The sequence below is a fragment of the Patagioenas fasciata genome, chromosome 2 (genome assembly GCF_037038585.1).
Source record: "Patagioenas fasciata isolate bPatFas1 chromosome 2, bPatFas1.hap1, whole genome shotgun sequence".
Classification (NCBI taxonomy): Eukaryota; Metazoa; Chordata; class Aves; order Columbiformes; family Columbidae; genus Patagioenas; species Patagioenas fasciata.
The window spans coordinates 154095397-154121919 of NC_092521.1; the positions used below are offsets into that span (position 1 = coordinate 154095397).

The following is a 26523-nucleotide window of genomic DNA, read 5'->3' on the forward strand; positions in this document are numbered from 1 at the left end:
TAAGCTGTACTGGCATAGTTGAGAGGAGGATGTAAGGTGCAAGAGTGCTGCTGCTCAAGTGAGTTCTGCTGGCAAAATAAATCGTCCCAGTGCACAAGTCCAGATGCAAAATGGCTGAAACTAGTCACAAAACTGTTTCACAGCCAGGTTCGTGACCACAGCTTTGAAACGTCTGCCATTTCCTTTCTTTAGCCATAACAACAAACCAACTAAAATTAAATTTATCACACTTTTTGTCTGCAGATAGAACCTTCTCTTTGTTTACTAAAACAAACCATTTAATTTCAATGTAAAATGACACCATTGACAAAATATTAATCAGAGTGATTTATTCCCCTAAACTTCAGTTGTCCAGACTGTAGTAGGACAATAATCTGTTGAATTAACACTTCTCAAGTGAATGTCTCATGAATGTCTTGGGCTTTTTCACTATTTCCAAAGTAAGCAGGATGCAGAATATATGTCCCCTGTGTCCCACAGGCATCCTTTTTCCTGGATGTATGTCATATATCCAAAGGCACTGGAGCAGTTAAATCAACATGCTCTGCATTCTCTCTCAAAAGGCTGAAGGAAGTGCTATTGAGGACAGACTGGCTGCTCTCTCAATGCCCATGTCATGCTAGGCATTTTCAAGTCTTCCAACACAAGAATAGCAGCCTTGTGTGTGACAGATAGAACCAGCTTTCAGGGCAAAGCTCCTGCCCCAGTTTTAAGGTTGGTAAAGTCTATATGTAACATTTTAGCCCTTATCTTTAGGGGTGAAATACCACAACATTTTGTTTTGTCATGATAAAAAAAATCAGGCTTAAAAAAAAAAAAATCCCAGCACCACCTTACAAAAACAATCAAGTGATTTAAAGTAACTAGAGAGTCTCAGATGTTAGATTGTTGCAATCTGAAAGTTAATGGGGGAATCTGGGCATCATTGCGCTGAGCAATCTCAGCTTAACTTCAAATGCTCTCCAAACTGTACTCTGCTGATTGTAAAGTGTGCTGCACTGAGTTATGTCCAATGCCACATTCACTTCCAGGCTGAAGTGCACTTGAAAATCTGGAAGTCTGAGGGAGTGCAGAGCTAAGTTATTTAAATGATCTGCTTCTCTTACAATTTGAAACAGCTCTTCAGTTTTGAAATGATTAGGGTCCCAAGCCTGTACCATTCCAACTGATTTGAAATGATTCTAGTAGGGGCTTTTTAATATACAGTAAGTACTTCATTGTGAATAAAGTCAAGCAATGGCCTATTACAAGAGTTCTAGGTATTTGAAGCCAAGTTAAAATTTAACATTGGGGGTTTAGAGGAAGGTTAGATTAGTAGATGTCTGAGCTAACAATTACAGCTACCATCACTGACTGTTCAGGGGACTCAGGTTTGTCCTATCAAAGAACTCCAGGCTCCCAAATTTTGCTTGATCGCAAATGCTGGTATTCAATACAACCCCTTAACTCTTAGAATCATAGAATCATTTTGGTTGGAAGAGACCCTTAAGATAATTAAGTCGAACCATAACCTAAATCTAGCACTAAACCGTGTCCCTAAGAACTTCATCTATATGTCTTTTAAACATCTCCACAGCACTATATATCCTACAGCATCTATGCTGGTGTCCAGAACTAAGTCCTAAACACATAAAAGATTTATGCATCTACCTTCATGTCTAAAACCTGGCAGAGTTCAAAAGATAGGCAGAAATTCTCCTGCCAGAAGTTAACAGCTCACTGTGAGAGAGAGACACTTTGAGAAGACCTCTAATTTATGACCTGTAGGTAGGGAAGAGGCAACCTCATAAGCACTCCTGGTCTCAGTAGCTGTGTAACAGAGTACAGGAGGAGAGGTGCATCTCTTGTCATTGGGGGGAACATCTCTCCACATAGATGTGCTCTCTCCAGATCAGCAAATCTTTACACACTTCTTGAAAATTGCAACTATGTCAACAGCAGTCATCTCCTGGAGTGCCTGGGGGCTGACGGCTCGTGTGTTCCACTGTGTGCCATGGCTTTAAACCCCTTGCAAAACAAGCTGTAACCCCAGACCTGCCACATGCCAGGGGGTGTTTGCTCAGAAGCTGGCAGAGGAAAAAAGAATAATCTTTCTCCATCAGTGTTTTTGTGAGAAAGGAACAGTGCAAACAAGAAAGAAGGAGTTAAGCAGCAGAGAAGCAGAAGGGTTGGAATTTTTAAGTACTAACTCTGACTCAGTGCAGTGGTCCAGGAGAGAGGCAGAGCTTAAGGTGTTTTCTTCCCTTTGACAGTTCTCTGCAGTGGCCTCCAGAGGAACTGCTCCTCTCCAGGTGCAAACAAACAGAACCGCAACACTGAGCACCCCTCTGTCGTGCCTGAGTATGTTTGTAAATTAAGCTCTAAATGTACCAATCTTCTTCTCTAAGTCAGGTGACAGAAATAAATTATGTAGAAGACTACCTTGGAAACTGCATGACACATCTTAAGGGGCTGTTAAGCTCACCTTCATTAATCACTTTGTGACGTATTTTTTTTTTTCCAATGTCTTTTGAAACTTTGCTTTCTGTAAAATGCAAAATTGTGCACAAAATGCACCTTTTAAATGTCACAGGGACTGCTCAGAGTTGAAGTTCAACTACATCAGCTGCTATTAACAACTGGAACCCAAAAATACCAGAATGTCGCTGTGGTAAGACACAGCTCTTCTGCACCATGTTATCCAGAGGAATTGTTGAGAGGGCAGTAGATCTAGTGCAGATGTGTCACCAAACAGATAGGAGTTGTTATGTTTTTGGGGGATTTACGCCTATAGAGTCCAACTGTCTGTGTAATTACCAGTCAGCTAAGTACGTCCCCTCTATAAAGGTCTCCAAGTGTTAACACAACCAGAGGTAACCCATTTTTCTTAGATTCAGTCTCCTCCAGCTGAGATAGCAATACAAATCTTTAACAACTAGCTTTTTGTTTTGACCTTTTTGTCCTTTTGTTTAAAAAACTTGTGTTTCACATTAAAATCAACTGTGGAGAGGGTGGTGATGAAATACAGTACTTTTGAAGATGAACATCAAATGCATTTCCCTGCAATTATTTGACATTTAACTTTCTGCACATATGATAAACAAACATCTGGTATTTATTTTAGAGGATGCAAGCAATTTTCTAAGTTATTACATGCTGTATGGCTGTGATCTGAGATAGGCAGCTGTCTCCAAAACTGAAGTCTTGACATTTCATTTCCATGACCAGAGTTTTAGCTTTGACTAACTGCAGTATGTCACTAGTTCATTTTTGTTAACTTTCATTCAAATTAAAAAGCACATCTCTCTTGGAAAATTATGCCTTAGGACCTTATCCAAAAACATAGCCTTTGATAACTGCCTGTGCTGCAATGTGACCACCTTTATTTGTAAGTACAAGACTGGGAGTAGACTTGTCTATACGAATGAGCCCCTAACTTACAAGAAATGAGGAACACCTGAAGTGTGTGATTTTTTTGTGGAGAGAAATGTTCATGTAAGAAAAAGCTTCAGTTGTTTCTACTTCTAAAATCAATTTATTTCCTGCAAGAGCATATTGCAAGACAATAGCTGTTTCTGCATATGAATTACTTCCTCTCTATTTATTCTGCAACATCTTTTAGCAAAAATATTTTTATTGCTGTCTTACTGTCTCCGAAAGATGTGGGTGAGTGACACATTTTTAAGACATAGATATACAAGGGGTGGCATATGCATTTTATTAGAGACCAGTTAAATAGCAGAAAAAAGAATAACAGCTCTGCACAATGTATCATGTAGCAAATCTTAGCTGGATGAAGAACAACACAAAACATACATGACTTTAATACTGTTGCTTCTTGTCGCCATACATAACCATGTCATAGTATGGAAGTCCTTATTTTCAGAATGAAAATCTGCTTTGCTAAATAAAATATAATCATTGAGGGGAATGTAGCAAGGAAGCAGTTTTACCAGCTTTTAACACTCCTACTGTAGGTCTGTTCAACAGCCTGAGAAAATAAAGAACAAAGTGCTGGGGTTTGATTAACAACAGGAAGATTTTGTTGCGGGCATCTCTTGTGGCTTGAAAAGCTGTATGATTTGTCACTTTACACAACATACCAAAGTAAATATTTTTAGAGAACTGTGTCATTTCCCTAGATAGTGTACAGTGTTCTGAGTCCGGTTAACTGTTGTGACACTTCACTGTTCTTCTGTCAAATATTTAATTAAGCAAGAGTTAACATTTCTTAATAGGTGTTGCTGTTGATTTGACCAATCATGGTCTCCCATGATGTATATACAGCCATCACTTAATTCCTTTATTTATTGAGCTTTAAGTAAAGAAGAATATAATGCTCAGTAAAGAAGAATATATGGTTCAGGGTCTAGTAGAAATTCTGAAAATAGTTTCATTAACTTGGTTGGAAAATTACTTCCAAAAGTCCTTGTCCTTGAAATGAATAGTCATTACAAGAGCATAACTCCTTCATTAATGACAAGGTGTTAATTTTCATCCTGGGTTTAAGTGAAAAAGAGTTAAGGCTGTAAACCATCACAGATCTTCGTGCAAAAGTGAGGAGAAAATATTGCTGTCACTAAGATCTCTCCTGAGTCAATGAAGTCTTTCTCATTGACCTTGACAGCAACATCCTGAAAGCCCAGAAGAGAAAGCAGCTAATCACATGCTTAACTTCTAGTCTGCGCCCAACAACTGTCCTCAGTCACTGTGCTTTGCTGAACTGATGCTTATGTGACTTGGCAAAAATGGGGAAGCATGAAAGAGAAGATGAACAAACATTCATGCCAAAGAAACAGGAATGCTTGGCAGCAAGAAGATGAACTTTCTTTAGCAGTTGAAATATTCCTCACAATCTTCACCTTCTGTCCAAATCCTTTTCTGCAGCAGATAAAATGTAAGTGTAAAGACTCTCCCAACTGAAAACAAAGAATTGACTCAAAGGCTGCTGTCACATTGAGAAACTGATGCTGGATTGCAGCACTGAAAACAGCATTTTTTTTAGAGGCAGATCAGACAGAGAGAATTTAAGATAATGATGAAAAAGTATGACCGATCTACATAAGAGAACTTCAGTCACTATTAGGGGGTTGGCTCAAGATGGAAAAGATGCAGAAAGTGTAAGAAAAATGTAATTCAGAAACAAAAAAGAAAAAATGAAAGACAGGAAAAAAGAAAGAAAAAGCCTGTGTGTTTCTGACAGAGAAAAGATAATGCTTGTGTGGGCTGTGTTGCATCTGGATTCATGGCACATTCTCCCACTCTTATGTTAATTTTTTTTTTTGCATAAATCAGAAGCAACTAATTAAAAAAGAAATATTTAATTCTGACATGTTCTTTGAACTGGTGTTCCATCTGGTTCTGTTTGAATAGTAAAATCTGCTGTAGTTGTAAAAATTGGCAAGCAGCACTCTGGTGAAGAGAAACAAAAGAGACTCAGTACAGCAGGTTAATACACTAGCAGTTCAACTTGAGACATTTCCAGAATTCAGCAAACCAAATCACTCCAGTATGGAAACTATAAAGATCAAATGAGAAGGAGAAATGCTGCGAGTGGGCCAGGAGAAGCACTGCCACTGGTACACATTAGTTCTGTGTGGTATTTTTAGTGTGAGTCTTTGAAGGAGTTTGGTTTAAAAGCAAGGGCAGTGCAATGCTCCCCTGAAATGGGCTCAATGCATTGTCTGAAATGCATCCAGTGCACATGCAGTGACAGGGAATGATCCTTCTGCTATTCATTTGCAAGCTCCACCTTAATGCATTTATCTGGTGCTCTGATGTAACATGATCATTATTCAGAAGACTCAGAAAATACTTAATTTTTTTTTTTTTTTTTACTTGAAAACTACTTAAAATCTGTTAACAAAGGGAGTAAAATTTAATCGTATGGGGATTTCTATAGACTCTGGGATCTAAGTAATCAGCATCTTATGCCATTTGAACCCTCTCTGTAGCAGTGAAGAGAAAGACTGATTAACTCCCAGTGCTTTAGAAAAAGATTGTTTTACATCTTGCAGGAGGATATCTTGCTGTGAAATATTGCTTCTTTAAAATGAAAACCTTTGCTTCGGCACTACATTAAATTGCAAATGGATAACCTAAGACATGTACAATGACTTGGTCAAAAAGGGGGAATGTGAATGGCCCCTTCCTTTCTCCAGTTAAGATACTTAGGAACCCTTGCTGAGCAATAAATGATTCAGGAACGTAATACTTTTAATTAACGTTTTCTGAATACTTAATTGTAATTTACATTTAATTTTAAACCTGAGCTTAATCCTCTGATCTGGAATGAAGACAACTATTTAGTGCAGCTTGAATGTAACCTTCCCTACTTTGTGTTAGAAACTATAGAAAAGGGAAACTCTATAGCAATACTTGCAGAACCATTCTTTTCTGAGAGAAGGACATAATTGTAAGACCTTTTTTTTCCCCCAAGTGTACTGAGCAACTAATGCACAAATGGGAAACAAGTAATCCAAAGCTTCTCTATCAGACTGCTTCACATGTGAATAAATGGGCTTTGCGTGGAAAACACTGGATTTTTTGCCTATAAAGTTATTCTGTAGCATTTTTTTTTGCCAGCTGCTGTCCTGCTGGAATCAGAGTGTACAGGCAGCAGGATTTGATTTATAATATGGTTTGGTATTTTGAGTGTAAGTACAATATTACACATCTGTAAACTCATGGAAATAGCCTTTGCTTCTTCCTGTTCTATGGCATACCTATGCCAATCGTGTAGGAAGCTGGTGAGGGGATGACATACTGTGCTGAATTAAAGCTCTGCTGTCTCAGACAGCACATCTTGGTGGTGTAAATAGATGTGCAATCACCATGTCCAGAGCAAGCTTCAGTGAAATCACTGGAATTTGCTACAATTAGATATTTTTGAAAGATCAGGGTTTGGGTTTTCTACAAAAAAATAGCAACAAAATTAGGACAAAATGCCAGTGTCTAAGATTTAATACTTTTTAAGCCTAATTTCACTGGCAATTGGAATAGGTGTATAACCTGTGTCACATAGAAATATACGTATTTATTTGTGATCAGCTTTCTCATCTTGGAAAATCGTCACATTCTCTTTAAATCAGTCAGTCATCCACAGGAGTCTACATTCATTTATTCTCTGTTAAATGGAACTGTCAGTTCTGTTGCACCAAAATTCGATTTTCTATCTCATACACATTGTGTATGATGATTTTAATTTACTGCTGGGTCACCAAGCAAGTCACCGCTTTTTTAAAATATGAGTTTCTGCTACCTTCTAGAAAAATACCAGGTAGCTGCAGTTAGATTGTGTGATGAAGGAACTGTAAATGTACAGTGAAAAATGAGAGATGAAGACTATACATGCAAAGATCATTTTGATTTTTCCTTGGTATGTCCCTCATAGTTCTGAGGAAATGCACACATATAAAAACTTCTGAGGCTGCGATTTGAAAGACCCGCTGCAGAGACCAGTGCTCTTGTCTCATGCTGGAGGGAGAAGGGGACAGCAGAAGGGATGGTGCAGGCCAGTGACTACTGAGACAACTTCCCACTGGTGCTAAAGCAAACCAGGGGGACTGGCTGCCCCCAGCTCTGCCCTTCTCTCACCAAACCCCACTCAAACTACAGCCATGGGGATTTAATTTCCAGGGTTTCTCTGGCCAAAGAAAGGTGCCTGGTTTGTGTATCTCCACCTTCCCTCTCCAAAAGTTGCTCTATCTACACTTATGTAAAGAGCAAAGCTATTGATTTTTAAGTGCAGTGGAAATAAACAAAGGATGTATTTTCTTAGTTAAGCCTATTATGAAAGGGGGAAACACTCCCATAGACATTTAATTTTTATGGCTTGAAAAGAGTATTTTAAAATTATTCTGTGCTATGTCAGCCCTTCAACCCATAGCTTGAGCATACTGCTGTCTGTGTTGATGCTGAAAGCCACCTTAGTCTATAGGGCAATAATCTATAACCTCAATATGACCTGTTAAAACATGCCTGGGTTTTATATGTGATAGGACAAACTGATCTTTTCAGCAACCTCAGAGGATCCACACCAGAAATGAATTTGGCCCAAAGTGTTCAACACAGGAGGCTGCAATAGAAAGACCAGACTCCATGGGTACAGCTGGTTGGTGGAAGTTGTGTGTAAACGGTGCTCCTCTGATGAGAAGCCAGTTGTTCCTGAAAACAGAGGAACCAAACTGCAACTTAATGTTTGGTCAACTGAGTTTTCTCTGCTAAGAGGTTTTGTTTATCAGACAGCTATGAAGTTTACTCTGATGACTTTTTAAAGAATTTTTTAAAACCTTGAATGAAAACACTAGAGGTAAAGCAAAAATGGAAGTATTTCCTTGATGAAATATACATTTTTCTTCTTTTTTTTTTTTTTTTTCTGTGGGAGGATGACAAATTGCTTTCTGAAGGGCAAGTATTTACCACTTAGAAGAAATCTCATTTATCCTTCAGCTTTACCTATTTTGCTACTGCTGTGAAAATGTCACCTAATGGGCAGAACAGAATTAAATTGGGACAGAAAAGCAGGATGACACAAGGACAGGGGAAGCAAATAATAGCTCAGCAACAGAAAATCCGGAGCATGGATGCTGGGATGGGGAAGGGCCCATAGGACTCATGAACTCTTCAGTTTCATACTACTCTGCAAGTGTGGAAAGCATGAATAAAAATGCACAATCGCCTCTGCAAAGCACTCAGCAGTACACCTATCATCTCCAACCCAGGGTCGGCCCCATGAGAACAGAGACCTTTAGCTCGGTAACAACTCTGCTTATTAGAACATGCCTCAGCTGCGCGTTCCTACCCCAGGCTGTGTTTCCAGCCGCTGCCCTCAGTCACTTCTAGCCTTGAGCTGTACCTCACCCGCAGTCTGACACCTGCCTAGTCTTGTACATTAATTTATTTCTGCTGGACACAGAAAAGTCTCCTTCTGAGATACCTTCCCTCACATCTGCAGAAGGTTCTGGCTGTGGTGGAGCAGATGTGTTGCAGTGCCTGGTAGCTGGGTAGGCAAGGCTGCCTCAGCCTCCATGGGGTGGGCAAGCCATCTGGGAGAGAGCTCCCCTACCAAGCAGAATGGCACAAACAGGGATTTTTTGGCTTGACGGAAGCTTAAAAACCAGTAAACAGTAACAAATGTTTTGAGTCAAGCCAAACATGTGAATCTGGTGAATGGAAAAAAAAAAAAGAGAGAGAGAGAAAAATGATTTTGTACTGTTTTTTTAAGTGGCTTTAATTTCTGTGAAAGAAAGTAGAAGAAAAAAAATGTAATTTAAAAACAAGCCTGCAGTGTTTAGTTAAAGAACATATTTAAAGGATTTAATTTCTCTCCCTCCTGGAACCAACTAGTGAAAGTGAGATAAATTTACAAAATTATTTTAGTAGTTGCTGAATCAGTGTTTTTGCTGGACACATTTCTAATTCGCTATCTCAGCTCTAAAGGGCCATCTGTCTTGCAGCCATTGAGGGGATGTAGGGCTGGACTGGGAAGTGGATGCATAGGTAATTACAGAGTTATACACAAACTACGCAGATCTCTGCATAATGGTTCCCCTGAAAGAACTGAAACTATTATAATGATTAGGCTGGTCGTGGAGGCTCAGAGGGGCTCTACTTCTGCTGCTCCTCCATATGTTGCACGCAGGATTGCTCAAAGCTACGCAGGACTCCCCTCTGTATTAGGGCTGATGCTGAAACATGTCAGAGGGAGGTAGAGAGGATTTTCTTCTAAAGTGCATTTTGTACCTGCACTTCTGGAGCAATAAGACTGAGTTCTCTGAGCATCCCTTCAGCCTCCCCAGAATGACAAATCTATGGCTGGGAACTTTCTGGTACTAAAATAGCTCTTAAAGCACTTCCAATAATCAAAAAAACCTTCATACTTTGTAGGGCCCTTTTATTTCTCCCTCTATCTCCTATCTAATTTCAGTACTTGCCTTTGTGAAACTCTACCATTTATTCCTGTGCCACAGTAAATAAAGGTACGAATGTATCCTGCTGGGTCAATTAACCCCGGTTCTGCACTGTGTCACAGTCTGTACCAGCTGTGATTTCCAGAAGGGAATATTCTTTTGTCATTCTTTGCCCATGTGCAAAGTATGTTAAGATTGTAAGATAACTGTAACGCTTTTCCACACAAAGCTAACTCTGCTTTTTGTAATTTTTGTAGTGCACTTATGAACTGTAAAATGACATGAACCAACTACATGACTTGTATTCTAAAGTGGTAGAGAAGACAAAGGACTGACAGTTTTTGTGCTTTCATGTCAGTGTGCTCCCTAATGATGGGCAAGCCCTGCCACAAAGCCTCTGAACTTCAGCTCTCAGGCAGTCCTTCAAAGGCTAGGAGAACTGGGAGGCTGAGGTTTCCCAGGTTTCATGTTATTCTATGCAGTAATGTGATGCACTTCACTGCCATATCAAATCAAACTCCAAAAGAAACAGAAATAATAAGAATAAAAATAACAGGCATTGTTGCCTTGCACTTCCTTGAGCTTTCATGTGAAATATTTAGATAAGCTTGCTTGGTAAAGTCAACCTGAACAGCTGCCTGATGTAAGAATAAACCTGTTAATGAAACAAATGTGCTGTGCAGCGACATACATAAATACTGACTATATTTTTAAGTGAATACCTGATAAGGAAATAAGCTATGACACAGATGAAAGGTCCAAACACCGAATGATGAACTGCAATTATTTTCAGAAGTGCTACAAGAATAAATCTGTACTAATCTATATACCAGTTCACATCAGTGATGCATGCTTCTGGGTTTTGCTTACAAAGGAGCAAACAATAAAGAATGTAGGTTACTGCAAATGTAAAGGAATGAAGACAAATGTGGAGGGAAAATTCCACCTCAGAGGTGCCTCTCATTCTGGTGAAGCAGTGTATACATAGAAGTGTTTTAAATCAATGGAAGTGTATTTTCCTTGCACAGGAGAGTTAGTGTTAAATAAACAACTGATATTTCAATCAGTGGAGGTGAGAGGGATCTCCCAGGTTGCTTTTTGAGAAGGCCTATTCTTACCTCTCTCTGGCCTTTCTCCAGATCCCTAAATGCTGCAAGATGCAGAAGGAGTAGTTTGCACCAGATCAATTGATATTCCTGGGGCTGACCAGTCTGGAGGTCTAGAGAATTACTCTGCAGGAGTCATAGGTGCCAAAGGGACGGGTGGGCGATGAGGTGGAACTGGGCAGGCAGAGGCCAGGGGAAGCAGAACAAACCGGCTCCCTGTGCCAGCCTCTGCCTCTGGCCGTCTCCACGTGATACCAGATCCGCGCACTGCTGAAAGCACCAGCAGTACAAATTTGGGCTGGATTAGCCATTTATGTCATATTAGCCAGAACACACAATAGGGAGTTCATCTTAGCGTATGGTTTTATGTCAGCTGCAGAATGACAGATAACACTCAATCCAGAGTATAATGTCTATTTATGTTAACCTCCTGTTAACCTTTTTTGAACAAATTTGAACTGGCAGAATGTGTTTATACCAGAGTAGTGGTTTTTGTTTTATGACTGCAAAGTTTTGATCTGATACTAAGATTCTTAAAGCTGGATTTATGGTGTTGACCAACCCCAGCCATAATATGAACTGAAAAGCTTGTGTTATTAACAAACATGTTTTTCCTTCTGGGCGGGCTGGAGGTCTTGCTCAGTGTTACAAGATGAGAGAAAAATTCTGCCACCCAGAAACTATCATCCAGCTTGGTGGGAGTGTAAGGATTTGTGTTATATGCATTAGAAGAAACATTTTGATAGAAAACATACAGATTCTGCAGTAAAAGTACCCAGAAGGTGTTGCTCCTTGTGGATTTGAAAACCCACACCATTATGAGGATTGATGATAGCACAGGTTCCCAGTGACCCTGCTAATAGGCAATCAGTCTCTCTTCAAAACCACACACACGTGGGTCTCAAGTGTCTGTAGCTGACGGCACCAATCTGGCCGGGTGCTCCTCCAGGAGCTCCCCCAGCTCCTGTGCTGCCCTGGGGAGCTCCTGGCTGCAGCCCATTGGGGTGGCCCTGGGACACAAGGGCTTCCACGGACAGCAGCCTGTGGCTCCTGCTCAAAGGCTTCAAAAATAAGATGCAAAATGTTCCCTTAACATAAAGATTTCACATGTGTCTTTTTCAGATGAGTGTAAACGTAACTGCTGTTCTTAAATGTGAACATTAAATCTACTCTGTAAAAACACAATTACTGCTGCCATGGCAGAAATCAGTCATCCCTTTTGAAGGAATGCCTTGAAAATGCAATCATAAAATCCCTGCACATTATGGATTTCATTAACATTGTACTCCCTGAGGATTCCCAATTGCACAATAACAGGAGTTCTTTAAATTTTAAATACCACAGACAGGAACAGTTTCACTAAAACCAGATGTGAAAACCTCACACTGGCCTTCTTACTGGTTCTAAGTACTGAAACTGGCTGGTAATTGATACCTATTAACATGTTTGTTGTTCAGATTACAGAAATGGAAACACTATACTATTTTTCCTGTGAAAGGATACGTTAATGAGGGACAATGACATGTTGCAATGGCAGTTCCATGCTCTTGATTAAATTAAAGGGCTATTTTTATTTTTTATTTTAAATTATGCTATTCACACTGAATGGTAGTTAAGTGTGTGAAATGTAAGTGTAATAAACAAGCAGACCAAGCTTAAGGTTGAGGAGATAATAACATCCCATATGACAATAAATGAACCTCATACTTATTTTTAACAACCATTGCCTTATGCGCATCTTTATTCCATTCATATTAGAAAATCCACAGACTTTATTAATATGTTTCTGAAGAAGAAATTCAATCTGGAGTGACTCTGTTTCTGATTATGGAATCACTCCAAATCTCAAGTTAGTCAAGTAATTTTAAAAAGCATTTTTGAAGGTAAAAATTAAATGGAGAAAGTAGTGTGCAGACTTATGGTGTAACTGTGCTTTGGATATTTTGAATCTAAGCTTTGACATTTATTTAGAAACAGCTAAGGAAAGGAACGGACAGACAGCTTTCACTTGGCAGCGCCTGGTGAGCAGGCAGCATTCAGATGAACTCAGGAGTTAGTAGCTTGTCAGCCACAAAGGAGCAATCTAGTTTTTCCACCAAAGAATGGAGTTCCATGTCCACAGATAGAACCCATGCAAATCCATTACTAACAACAAGCCAGCCGCTTTTGCCTAATTCTTTTCAGCCAAATAGTCCAAAAGATGTCAACACCTCAAAGGAGACAACCATATCACATGCCCTCTAGATGTCCTCTACAGATACCAATCTCCATTTGCTGATACTTAATCGAGGTTTTCTGTTTCTTTTGTCTTAACAAAAACATTAACCTTGAAGGGAGAGGTATAAGGAAGGGAAAGGAGAACTATAATATTTCCCGTACACAAAAAAATTATACACTAAGGAATTTAGTGTTTGGAGCTGAATTTTCAAGCTGCTTCACCCAGATATGATTGTACATACCTCATATATATAGCCTACTTGCACATACATATTAGCAGTTTGAAGTAGACATCACTACTTAACCAACTGCAATGCGTGTGAAGGTATGGAAACTTGCAATTGTAAAAAGATTAATGAATACTGATATACACAAAATCTTTGTCTCTCAGACAAAGGCACATAGGCATAAATTTTCACTTTAAAAGTTCCAAGTTCAGCATTGCTGTATACTTCAGCCTCTTTTTGCTGTTGAATATTTTCTGGAGTTTTTCAACTATGCAACAAAAACCTATTTATGCTGTACTGCACAATAGCAAATACTTCAAATAAATGACTAGTTTACAATAGTATACGGAACAAAACAGAACAAAGTGACCTCAGCCCTTCATATACAAATGTCTTCCTTCTTTTATGAAATAGTATTATTTTTTTTTCAATGGATAATTTCAGAGTATTTTATTAGTTGCATGTCCTTGGTTGTCTGTAAGCTCTTATGGAGGTGAACATCTGTTCCTGGGGATATTTGTACAGAGGAAACATGGGATTTCAGTATTTTATCCAGATACAAACTCACAACATGTGCTTACTGCCAATGGCATCAAGCCTTTGTAGGAGATGATGGTTCACATGTGCAAGGACCTTGTTATTGCGGTGCCTGATGATCTGAAGCACTTAGCAGCCATCTCAAGATTGTCAATTAAGTTTAACAGGAAAGCATTTAGAACACACTTGGAGGCTTGAATTAAGAATGCCAGAATTGAATTAAACCATAATAAATAAGAATTAATGTCCACCTGACATAAATGGAACCAAAGATGAGTTAAACTGTTATACTTTGTAAAAAGCCAGGCGATGGCATGCTCCATCTCCAAACTAGCTCAGTTGCTTCTTATACACAGGCTGAGCAGTAGAAACAATTAACAGTGCAATGCAATGAATCTTCAAGCAAGACTTTGTAGGCTCAGTCTTGCAAACAAGACCCAGTTCAGCAGCGAAGGCTACTACAGCCCAGTTGCTCTGTCATGGAGCCTGTCCTGGGGGTGCCGATCCTACCACATGGGCCCTGGGCAGTGGAGGAGATGCCCTAGCGCTTGGCTGCACAGGGCAATGGTTTGTGCTGCCTTTTCCAAACCAGGGGCTGGGTGAAGCAGGCGAGAGCTGTGGCGTGAGCAGTAGAGCATAAAAATAACCACCAGCTTCTTGGCTGATGTGGTAGGCGAAAGCAGTGTAAAGCTGCTAAAAATTATGCTTGGTGGTTGTTTCAGCCCCTGAGCACCCTGGATTATGCAGAAGACAAAGGAGGCAGAGAAATTCATAGGCAGGAGGCCTGAGGTACCCCGAGCTGTTTTAAACATAAACCCCAGAGTAGCTTGGATTCTGTTATGTGTTTGTTATTAAAAAGTTAATGGTTAAAAGAGTCCTTTGAAACATTTTCTCAGAAAGATCCAGTTCTAAGTGAAAGGATTAAGCTATGCATGTATGTACGTAGTCATCATAACTTAATAAACTTAATAAGCACACAGAACACATGAATGAGATTTGACTAGCTATCTTGTTTTGATTATCCAGTCATAAATGTGTAAGTGACAGCAGAAAAGAAGGAAATAGAGAAAAAGTGGTGGCCCTCTGACCAGACGAAACACATGGAATTTTATTCTGATGCATTCCACCCTTCTTCCATGTGCATTCCATGGATTGCAAGTGGCAATGATTAATAACAAGCCTTGCACGTAGATAAGGCTGGAGAGATTTTAACATTTATTCCTAAGCAGGGAAAAAGGATAAACAGATTTTTTTTTGCTACTCTGAAGTCTGATTAGCTCCGTCATACACGACTACCAAGTTGCCAAGAGCTCAGGATGTATAGGGGCCCCTAAGCAGGACACTTGAGAGTCCCATTGTGTGCTGAGGATCCAAAATGAAAGATTTCCCTCTCTTTCTTCCCTTTACTAACTACTACTCAACATGTTTTTAAGCTTTCTTGCAGACAGCAAACCTCACAGGAAACACCAATGTGAACATTCGTATGGACGGCTAATAAGGCATTGTTTTTATATGTCAGTTAGTAATTTCCTATAGAAAACAACAGAAGCAGAAGAAATGTTTCAACTATACGAACAAGCTTTCAATATTAGTAATATTGATCTAATACACTCAAGCTTTTCTTTGAGTTTCTGCCAAGAGAAATAGTATCTAGGTTACAAATAAGAAGTGTAAGTCAACCTAAAATTGAGACAAGTTAGTGTTTTATTCACCTAATAATATTAATACTTGTCTGCTAGGATAGATTATTTGTATACAGTAATTCATATGAATAATTTTACTCTGTTCAGGAGCCATGTGCCCTTAAGATATGGACCAGATAGCAAACAGCAAACACGTCCAAGTAGACTGGCTGAACTCAAGGAGTCTCTTTGTGGTGACAATTGTTTGCACGATTTCTTCAGTCTTAACAGAGCAAAGTCAAGGCAGCCAGTTTTGCTAATGAATGTTGGGTTTAAGGACGTGGAATGATAGCCACTAGACAGAGATGACTGAACTCATTTCATGTGTTATGTATTCTAGAAGGGACATAGGTCTTTGGAGGTGAAATCTGAGTGCATGAAAACACCATGCTGTACTAATGCTTAACTGTAATCAGCTAGAGACATAGCACATGCTCAGTTTACTGGGACATTCCACTTTAAGTGCATGTTAAACTAATATTGACTTTTCCACTAAACCAAAATCTCTGTTATTTGTGCCCAGAAGACTGAAAAAACAATAGATGTGGGAAGCAGAAGAATTAATCTTCCTGACCTTTTCTCTTTTTTATACCATTGGGACTCAGCCTTTTTTTGTGTGTGTCTAATAGGAAATGTGAGCTATTTACTTGCAATGACTCTTATATTATGTAGAAGTACTTTACTGTGTTATTTTTTTTCTTTTGCATTCTTCACATTCAATAATCTCCACGTAGTATTATTAATAATATCTTTAAAATGTTATCTTTTTACCTGTATCCATTCTCTGATAGAATCTTCCCCTGGGGTCCATCCATTCTCAGGGTAATTTAGTCGGGACCTTTCTGCAGACCAGATAGCACTGTACTGGGAGGAGACAGTGATTTGATCGGAGTGAATTTCTCCTGACTCCATACCTAGTGGTTCCATGCACTGGAAATCTGAAGAAAAATAAATTACCATCATTATTATGGTCAGCTTTTGGTTTAGACTGAATAATGAGAACGTTTTCCTGCTTTGAATATGAATATCTAAAGAATTTATTTTTATGTGACTTTGAATTCTTTAGCAACTTTAAGTGAGGCAGTATTGGGCTTATGGTGTCATTCTTAATACTGTCATTTGAGTTGCCATGGCAATTCCTCCAATAATAATGCTATACAAATATTTTTATCCCAGAATTGTAGCCATTTCAATATATGACAATAGAATTCTCTTTTCTAGGGTAGCACAGGCACTTCTGTGGATTCATAATATAAACCAACTTATGTTCAACTCATAATTATGCACAAAGCCGGGAAACACAAATCAGTTGACTGTATAAAATAATTTTATTTTAAAGCTATTCACTCCACTACAAAAAGTTTAAAATGTTTTTAAAATATTATATAAAATTCTAGCCATTTTCTTTCGATTCTGGACACTAGAAAGAAACAGATAAACGAAATTTGAATCCAAGCCAGAAGAGTATTGACCTAAGGGAATTACCACTTCTTCTATAATGTGCTGTATTTCAAATGAGCTGATCATCTCCATTCAATCTGAAAGGCTGATGGGGCATGGACACTAAATTCTTCCCTCACTGTTAAAAAATAAAGGCTCCATCCCCCACTGAAGCAAGACAGACTGGTGGCTTTAGACAGACTCTCACACCCAGCTGCTCATGCTCCCCTCTGCCACAGCTTTAACAACCCCAATGCAAGGACAGGAGAAAATAACAGGTACCTATGCCTTTGTTCAGGGTCTCAATAATATATTAGTATAATTAATTCCTTTATTAGCAGTTTAAGGTAAATATCAGAGCATGAAGTGGAGTCCCTGACATCTGGGTACATACCCCTTTTTAGCACACCTTCTCTGGAGCTGACATATGTCTAACAGAGGGTTAGGTGCTGAGCCAAAGGTTTCAAAATCCATGAGTTGGAAAAATGAGCAAAGTTCTGATTTTTCAATGAAAGTTAAAATATTTTGAAAAAAAAAAAAAGTTAAAAAATTTTACCTGGGATCTAAAACCTTATATTCAGAAATGCTATCAGGGTACCTTATAGGAGTTGTAGTTTTGGTGCCCAATAACTGAATGATCAAACTTGTTGCCAAACTGCATTTTCTGTGGCATACCACCCTTTCCCCCCAGTTCTGTGCTGCTTCAACATATTAGGGGCCTTGGTTGAAGTACTGAAACTGAAATAGTTTAAGGTAAGACCCAAAGTAAATTACCTTCTGCTTGCAATCAGAAGGAAAGCCATAAGCCACTACAAAGCACGGTAGGTGGGAGTCATATTAAAATATCTAAAAGGTAGGTGTCTAGTTTGATCTAATCATGTGGGCTTTCCTTGTAGTCCACTGAGAGGGACAAGTACCTCCGGGGAACATCTCCTGTGTATGAAATAAGTAGGGAGAGTTGTCCTCTGGAGGTGACACTCTCTGTAGTGACAACACAAAGAGCAAGGGTGGCTGAAATTCAGTGAGAGGAATCACTCCTCTGTCTAAGCCTCCACCACAGAAATTGTTTCCTCTTATCCAAAAGGGTTTTCACACACACTGTCTTCTCCTATTCTATTGTCCTGTGTTTAAGAGCTGAAGACGTCCCAGCATAGCAGATATTATTAATTCTGGTTCTAGTGTGATGATGCCTCTACAGCCCAGGGAGAAAGACTATGGAAGGGGTGGACATGAGGACCCAGGTTGCCTGTGCTAGCTAAGGAAAGGGTAGGAGCAGCACCTACATAAGGAGAAGACAAACTATTTGGAGGCACAGTCCGAGAGAGACAGAAAAGGACGATTTCCATCCACAGAGGCTGGGGTATGCCCTGTTCCCTCCTCTTGGCTATGCACATGCAAAAAAGCCATTAAAGAGGTAAGGGTGGAGGAGAGCTGGGAAGTAACAGGGGTAACTTCAGTTTACTAATTTTTCTTTTTTTCCTTCTTTGACTAAACAAGTGCATCAAATCTGGGTGAATCTGGTCAAAACTCTGTAAGTCCCAGAAAGGAGAGAGTTTGATTTGAAAGGTGTGTTTTATCATGGAGAAAAGCAAGGAAATCTGCAAGGACATGATATAACACAGCTCATTATTTTCTTGCATCTCCCTCACTTCATTTCATTCCCTGTCCAAAGGGTAAGCATGAAAATGAGGCAACTGGGAAAAAAATACGAGACAGAGAACAAAGCTTAGATAGCTTGTGAAATGGTTTAACAAGAGCATATATATTAAATGGGTTCTTTTATTCAAGAAATCAATCACCAAAGCTTATTCCATGTAATAAAAGAGGGCTTTGGACAGCGCATTCATCGCTCATGTTTCATTGTTTTAATGTGAGTGTTGAACTGCTCTGCATTCCTGCATTTCCTTGGTCAGCACAGTTTTTTACAACAATTACCCCAACTTACTGGCAATACTGTGGAATAAAACTGTAAGGAGGATTCAGCTTCTTGCATTGCTTTTCAAAGGGCAGCTGTTCCTTTTCAACAAAAAAAGAAAAAAGAAAAAAAAAGAAAAACAGAACCAACCCTTCCCCACCATCTTATTTATTTAGGGTTTCTTTAAAGTTTCATGCAACACCTGGTGTGCAAGAAGACACAACAAAGAATAATTTCCAAGAAGCTCTGTGGGATAGATAAATACTGACCTTCTGATACGCTGCTCTGCGACACGCTGTAGTTTGCTGAGAATCCCTCTTTTGCTATTGCACTGTCGGTGTAAAATACCATTGAAAGAATCCCCGTTGAAGACCGGACACGTCCTGGGTTGTTCTGCCCACAATAACGCCCTATGTGTGGACCAACTGCAAAGAGACAGGATTAATAGTCAACTACCAGTTCTGCTACAACAATAGATGCCACCACAATGGCTTCCTAAAGAGATTCCCTCAGCAGGAAATAGTGAACCTCTACATCAGTTCAAAACCACTATCTCATCAATAACTTAGCAGTGGACAATAAATTGCTTCTCCTACCCTAGTAATCTTACTTCTAAAATGTTCCAGGTAGCACTCCATAAACCTCTGAAAATGTAAAGAACCAGGATTTCACAAAGCATCCTTTAAAGTGTGCAGAGAGGGCAATGATGCACAAAATTACATGTGCAAACCGGCAAAAGTATTTTCCAAAGTGTGACTGAAGCACCTATTTATGTCAAGGACATCTGAATGGCCTGATTTGCCCACCCAGCCTAGAAGATGCTCTGGGAATAGTAGTTCAAACAGCACCTTTCAGGATTTATGCTCAATAATGCAGATAATCTCTCAATTTTTAGTGAATTTAGAAAAATATTTTTGCATTCATACTGCGTCTATGACCAATGACTCTACATCTCCTCCTGTTTTAGGCTTTCAGCACACCCTCATGGATCTTTTGCCCACATGCTCAATATTAAAGAATACTGTAAAAGAATTCAAGAGGAAAATCTTAATCCTTTCAACAGAGCAAGGATTTCTTAAATATATGTCTGTGTCACAGAACACACACACATATGTACATACATGATCTCTCTCAGTATTAATAATGTATAAACCAGTTCCTGATATTTTTTTTCTGGATTTCTTGTGCAGTGAGATAATATTTTTCCTTAATTAAGCTACTCAGTTCACAACCTACATATGTGGCCTTCTAGCATTTGAGCATTCCCTACAGATAGGTCCCCAGGCTGCTGAATAGTGGTACATCTGTGCTTACAAACAATAAGAAAAGACAATGATGAAACCCGTCCATCAATAATGAAAATAATCAAAAGATGTCATTCTAATGCTTATATCACTAGCTTTCCAGGCTTAAATTAACACCTCTAGGAAGTTCAATTCACTTTCAGTTTAAAATATAAGATGTTTTTATATCCTAATTATTCACAGTTCAAAGAAAATCCTCAGCTAACATAATTTTGTAGTAATTCATTGGCATTTTCCAACAAGCAAAACAGTTTCAGCTTCGAATAACTTTCTTATGTAAGTCACACATTTCTGTAAGGCCCTAAAGTTGCCAGAAAGGGGGAGCTCAGATGTTATAGCTCTTGCTGCCAGCATGTGCTGTTCTATCCATAGTCTGGGCATAGTTAGTCTTCAGTTGCCTTGGCAATCCCATGGCATTTATAATACCTGCCAGTTCAGCCCTTTTCCACCAGGGTTGTTCAATGCAGTATTGATAGAATGAAACACCCTATAGAGGGTATGAGTTGAATTCTTCCTCATCCTAGAAATCATTAAAGTTTTACAGTTTTATTATTTGGAGTGAGAAGGTTGTTTTAGACTGTTAGTGGCTTTTAAAAACCAAAATAATGACCCCACTCCAAGAGCTGCAGGTGGGTTTTGTTGTTGTTGTTGTTGTTGTTTGGTTTTGGTTTTGTATTTTGCATTTTCTATGTGCAAACAGCTCTGATCCTGCTCTTTCCCATGATGGCCTTTCAACGTTATAGCTGTTGATGTTGCTCTGAACTGCAAGAAAATAAGGAGGACAAGGACACCATGTTATGGCACTCTGAGCCTCCCTCCTCCCATTTCCTGTAGGGAAGCCTCTTTGAAATGACAAACAGAAGAGAACTTTGTTTAAAGCAGACAAGCTTTAAGATTCCTCATGACTCACTGGTTTATAATTTTTAAGACATGTTTAGTGATTCTACATTTCAGTCTTCTACTGATCAGCCCTGCTGTCACAGAACTATTCCCTTTGCTAGTTGTGTAGAAGCAAGAGCCAAAAATGTGCAGACTATGACATAAAAAGGTAATGAATTTTTTTACACAACATGAAAACCTTAGCCTACTGAGCAAATACAGTATTGATCTGAGAAGAACAGGATGGAACAGACATTCTTATTCTCCTTACATAAATAGCTAATAGAAAGTTCTCTTTTTTTCCATTCAAGTTGTCAAAACTTTTGAATGACAATAAATTAGCAAGTGTTTCAGGTGTCGCCACATCAAATAAATGCTATGTGGGTGACACCATCTGAACACCACAGAATCATGGAATCATGGAATCCTAGAATCATACAATGGTTTGGTTTGGAAGGGCCCTTCAAAGCTCATCTAGTCCAAACCTCTGCAACAAGCAGGGTCATCTTCAACTAGATCAGGTTGTTCAAAGCCCTGTCCGGCCTGGCCTTGAATGTTTACAGGGATGGGGCATCTACCACCTCTCAGGGTAACCTGGGCCAGTGTTTCACCACCCTCATTGTAAAAAATTTCTTTCTCATGTCTGGCCCAAATGTCCCCTCTTTTAGTTTAAAACCGTTACCCCTTATCCTATTGCAACAAGCCCTGCTAAAAAGTCTGTTCCCATCTTTCTTACAGACCCTTTTTAAGTAGTGAAGGGCTGCGATAAGGTTTCCCCAGAGCCTTCTCCTTTCCAGGCTGAACAACCCCAACTCTCTCAGCTTGTCCTCATAGGAGAGATGTTTCATCCCTTTGATCACTTCTGTGGTCCTCCTCTGGACCCTGTCCAGTAGGTCCATGTCTTTCCCGTATTGAGGGCTCCACTCAGGGAGTGACACTGCTGACTACTTAGGTAGACTATGCCACTGCTTTTTTTACCATCTTCCTGACCCTTCCTTACAAACTGAAATGGGCTTTCAAAATACACTGTACACAGATCCAAATGAGAATTTTAGGGTGGTAGGTGATGATAAGTCTTTAGGCCCAGAAAGCTCATTGCAGCCTCTACCTGTAGACCATCATATTGCTTTGTCAGCATCCCCCAGGAAGGCTTACTCTCAATAGGAGTTGTTTGGAAATGTCCTCACTCAAGGATGCTTCTATACTACCTGCAGAACAGAAACATTTCAGTGAGCCAGCTACTTCATTTGTCTGCCCATGCTGTAGGTATATCTGGGACCTTGGCTCCTCTTCCCACTGGCGTAGTGCGATACAGTGGAAAACTGAGTAACTTTCAGGTTAAAAGATGTAGGAGTAACTAAGAAACCTGTTTTGCCAGCGTTTTCCCAAATGCAGCGTCTAATTCTAGAACTTGGATAAATCCTTGGTTATTCTTAATACATATATTTGAAGGTTTACAGAACTGCGTGTGGAGCACATAGAATGTGGCTGGTGGTTTAAGACTAAACAGAGACCTTCTCTTACTAATTCTTCTTTTCTCCGGTTTACCCTTCTGGACAAAGAGTATCCATATCAGCAAATTTTGAGAATTATTGAAATACAGATTTGTCCATCCAGCTGAATTCTTAGCTTTTGGAATTCAGTTAAAAAAACCCAAAACAACAACAACAAGAAGCAAATAAAAAAACCCAAACCAAACCAAAACCCCACACAACAACAAACAAGCAAAACACAAGCAAGGAGAAATGGTATATCAGACTTCTAAACTATTAAAAAAAAAAAAAAGTTATATTAACTAGTCATTTTACTGAATTTTAAAGTTGGTTTTTAAAAGTATGCTGGTGTGCTGTGGACAGTAATTTCACAGCAGTACAATTGCTGTTGACAAAACATTTGCACATTATTTAGGATGCTAAAGAGAAAACTAAAAAATTAATGCTATCCTCACAGTCCAGTAGTCACCTACACTGAGCTTGTGTATATTCTTACATCATAATAGCTTCTCACAAGAGTGTAGTAAATATCTGCAACAGAGGAAAAACATACCTAGAGTAATAGCAACCTTCATTTGCACTGATGTTAATGACTGAAGTGAAGCATTCTGTTCTGCTCTGTAATTCAGTGGAAGCTCTTGTGATATTGGCAGAAGCAGCAATGTTTAGCCTGTGGTTTTCAAATAATATGTAAATTTCTTTAAATTACTTTTGAGCCCCAAGTAGACAGTCTGTAGAGCTTCAAAGAGAGCTGCATGATGAATATGAGCAATTCATCACTTAAGCTAGTCCTGGTTTTGAGAGGGCTATTTTTCTTCAAAGTCATCAATGGACTGCTCTCAGCCAAGGCTGGCTGAGGTATATTTGTGCCTTGGGCAAAGACATTTTTGGGTGTCTATTTTTTTCATGCAAAATCACATATTTCTGTTCCATGATCTACTCACTCTCCTGCTCCAACTCTACCTTCAAACCATGGTTCCTTTTCTGCACAATATTTGCAACATGCATCTATAGTTTCCAAATATTCTCCAGCAGGGTTTGTTTCACTTATTGTTTTGTTTTAAAGAGACCAAAGGATGCCCTTGGCACGCAGTTATGCAAAAACAAAATGTCAGCTTTGAGGCATTCCTGAATGCCTACCATTCCTCTCCTGAAGCAACAAAACACTCACGCTAGTGTTTAACTTCAGACCTGTAAGTGTGCTCAGTAAATTCCTTTTGAAGTCAATCTAACTGCTCACATGTTTCAAAGATAAGCACATGTTTTGCAGAATCAAGATGCAGGTACTCAGCACTTGCCAGATTCAATCCACTAAAAGAACAGCCAGGTAGGCTGAGGACTCCATGATTGTGACAGACCATTTCAGGATTAACATCTTTGTGAATGACTGTCATAGTTGCTCACAAATTGTCTAACAGAAAATTGTTTTCCATTAGAAAAATGGTAATTACATAGAAGCAAATTGTAAATGGAATTGTACTGATTTTGACATATTCTTTTAAACATCATTGGAAAAATTTGTTTAAGAGAAAGTTTGTCTCTTTTTTTTTTTTTTTGACTTTTTGGGGGGATGAATGAATAAAATCAGAACTGTAGGAAACAGTAAATTCATTTCCTGCTGATCTCTAGTGATTGTAGCTGATAAAATTCTACAGTGCAAACGTTTTCCAATTATGTTGGGTTTCATCTGCTCTAACTTAGGTATCTAAAGTTTATGTCTGAGTTACTGATCCGTAGCTTCCAGTGCAGTCAATGAGATAAGTATCTCCAGAGGCCCATTAAACTGCCCTAAAGTAGATGTCTGTGACAGAGCAAAGCGGGGTGCTGTTCTCTGCTGGGAATGGGGGGACTGACAGTGCCTGGCTCAAACATTGACACCTGGTTTCCAGAGCTGGGTGACAGCCACATCTTCAGCGGGCTGTCCATCTAATTCTGCCCTGGTTGTGGTCACAATTATTTTCCGTTAAACTGCTCTGTGTCCTGTTAAAACACTGCTGTCATCCTGGCAAACCACAGCTGTATTGCTGGGGAACAGAGGTTTGAACGGAAGGATACACATTTTTTTCCAAACATTCAAAATAATCTTTCTAATTTATGTTTATATCATTGTAGTGTGATGGGGGCTTTAATAACAATACAGTACAGCAAAGCAAAATAGCTTCCTTTTTCATGGCTATGTCCAGGGACCACCCTCTGGCCCTGCAGCCGGTGGATGGGGACAGTCCCTGGGCCCAGCAGAACAGTGTGACACAGGTTGCTCCCAGCGGGCTCTTCCCTCTGAAGCAGGATGGCTGTGTCCAGTGTTCCTGTTGGGAATGATCCCTGTTTTTTGTTGTCCTCCAAGCCTTGCTCAGGAATTGCTTGGGAAAATGCAAGCTAACATGAGCTAAAATTGTGCAAGGGAGTGTGCCAGCATTTAAGTAATGCACACAACCACGCCTTGGCCCCCTTCAAGCTAAAAATGTAGAGGAGGCTTCTGAATATTTTTTCACAGACTAAAGGGAAAGACTCACCCCAGGTGAACCTCCATCAAAGGCAACCATACGGTCTAAAATTATTCCGAAATTTGCTACTTCCATGTGCATACAAATTAGATTCATTTTACCTTCCTTTCTCCTTTTATTTTATTTTTTTTTTTTCCAAGATTATCTGGATACTCTCTTTTAGATATCTACAAACTTTTAATTTCTATGTTCAGTTTTTGGCCAGGTCATACCCATGGCTTCCTGTGTAAGCTTTACTCTTCAGTTGAAATAGTTCCTCTTTTTCCAGGGATTCATCCTGTGATGCATTTATAGAGAAGCAATCACATTCTCTCTGCCTTTGTTGTGTTCGGTTAAACAAGAGAGACTGACAGGACTGGCTAAGGATTGGCAGACAGTGAAATGGTGCAGCAAACATTTCCCTATAACCGCCACAACTTCCAATAGTTCATACCTAAGGAAAAAATTATTTCTAGCCTACAAATTCAGTTGAATATGTACAAACATGTAAACACCCTTATTGGATGTCAGGATCATTTTGGGTTTAGGCAGTTTGTGAAGCAATTGGAAGGCTGATAATGCCTGTTGTTAACTGCTCTTCAGTATGGCTCAGTCACTTGCTTGACCCAGGAAATCACTGCTTTGAAACCCTCTAGCATGAACAATAATGCATTTCATTGTAGTAATATTCCACATAAATTGATTGATTGGATCATCTTTTCACATGTCTGTTTAAATGCAAGTTCTACAGAAATTCAGCTTGGAAAGATTTGGCCTATATGTACAAATAAACCTATTATTAAATGTTCCAGACATCCTTATTGTAGTCTTACAATACTGCTTTCCTGACTGAGGCATTAAATACTGAACGGTCTTTCAACTACTGTTATGGATCTTTCTTCACTATTTATTGGAGCGGATTGAAAAGAGCCATGATAAACTCATGAAGCATGAAACAAAAAGGAAAAATAAATATATGTTAGAAAGCACATACCTATTTACTGCAACATCAATAAAAGCTTTAATTAAAATTATATTGGGGATTTACCTAGGAAAACAGGCAATTTTAAATGTGTTATTAAGATTTGTTCCTTGAGTTATATGTTTTAATTTAAATGAAATATTAATGTAAGATTAGCAGTTTGCAGAAACTGCCACTGCTGTTCATAGAAGTAAATATCTGTTAATAATGTGTCTATCACACCAGTGGGAAACTGAAACAGCTGTAATTAGTGCCCAACACAAACAACGTAAGTCCTCAGTTGTTGAATTTTCTACAAGTTACAGAATTAAGAAGAAAAAGGATAGCTTCAAGATGTTTATCACCTCATGCCATACATTGAAACAGCG

At 39.2% G+C, this 26523-nt stretch overlaps 1 protein-coding gene across 4 annotated transcripts in view; it reads right to left on the reverse strand.

The window, feature by feature from the left end:
• Positions 1-26523, reverse strand: part of NRP1 (neuropilin 1) — a 116210-nt gene that overhangs the window by 35097 nt on the left and 54590 nt on the right. For all 4 annotated transcript variants that reach the window (XM_065830826.2, XM_065830825.2, XM_065830824.2 and 1 more), the window contains exons 6-7: positions 19284-19439; positions 16431-16597 (exon numbers count right to left, since the gene is read on the reverse strand). In XM_065830826.2, coding sequence (XP_065686898.1) covers positions 16431-16597; positions 19284-19439 — 323 coding nt within the window. The remainder of the gene's footprint in view (positions 1-16430; positions 16598-19283; positions 19440-26523) is intronic.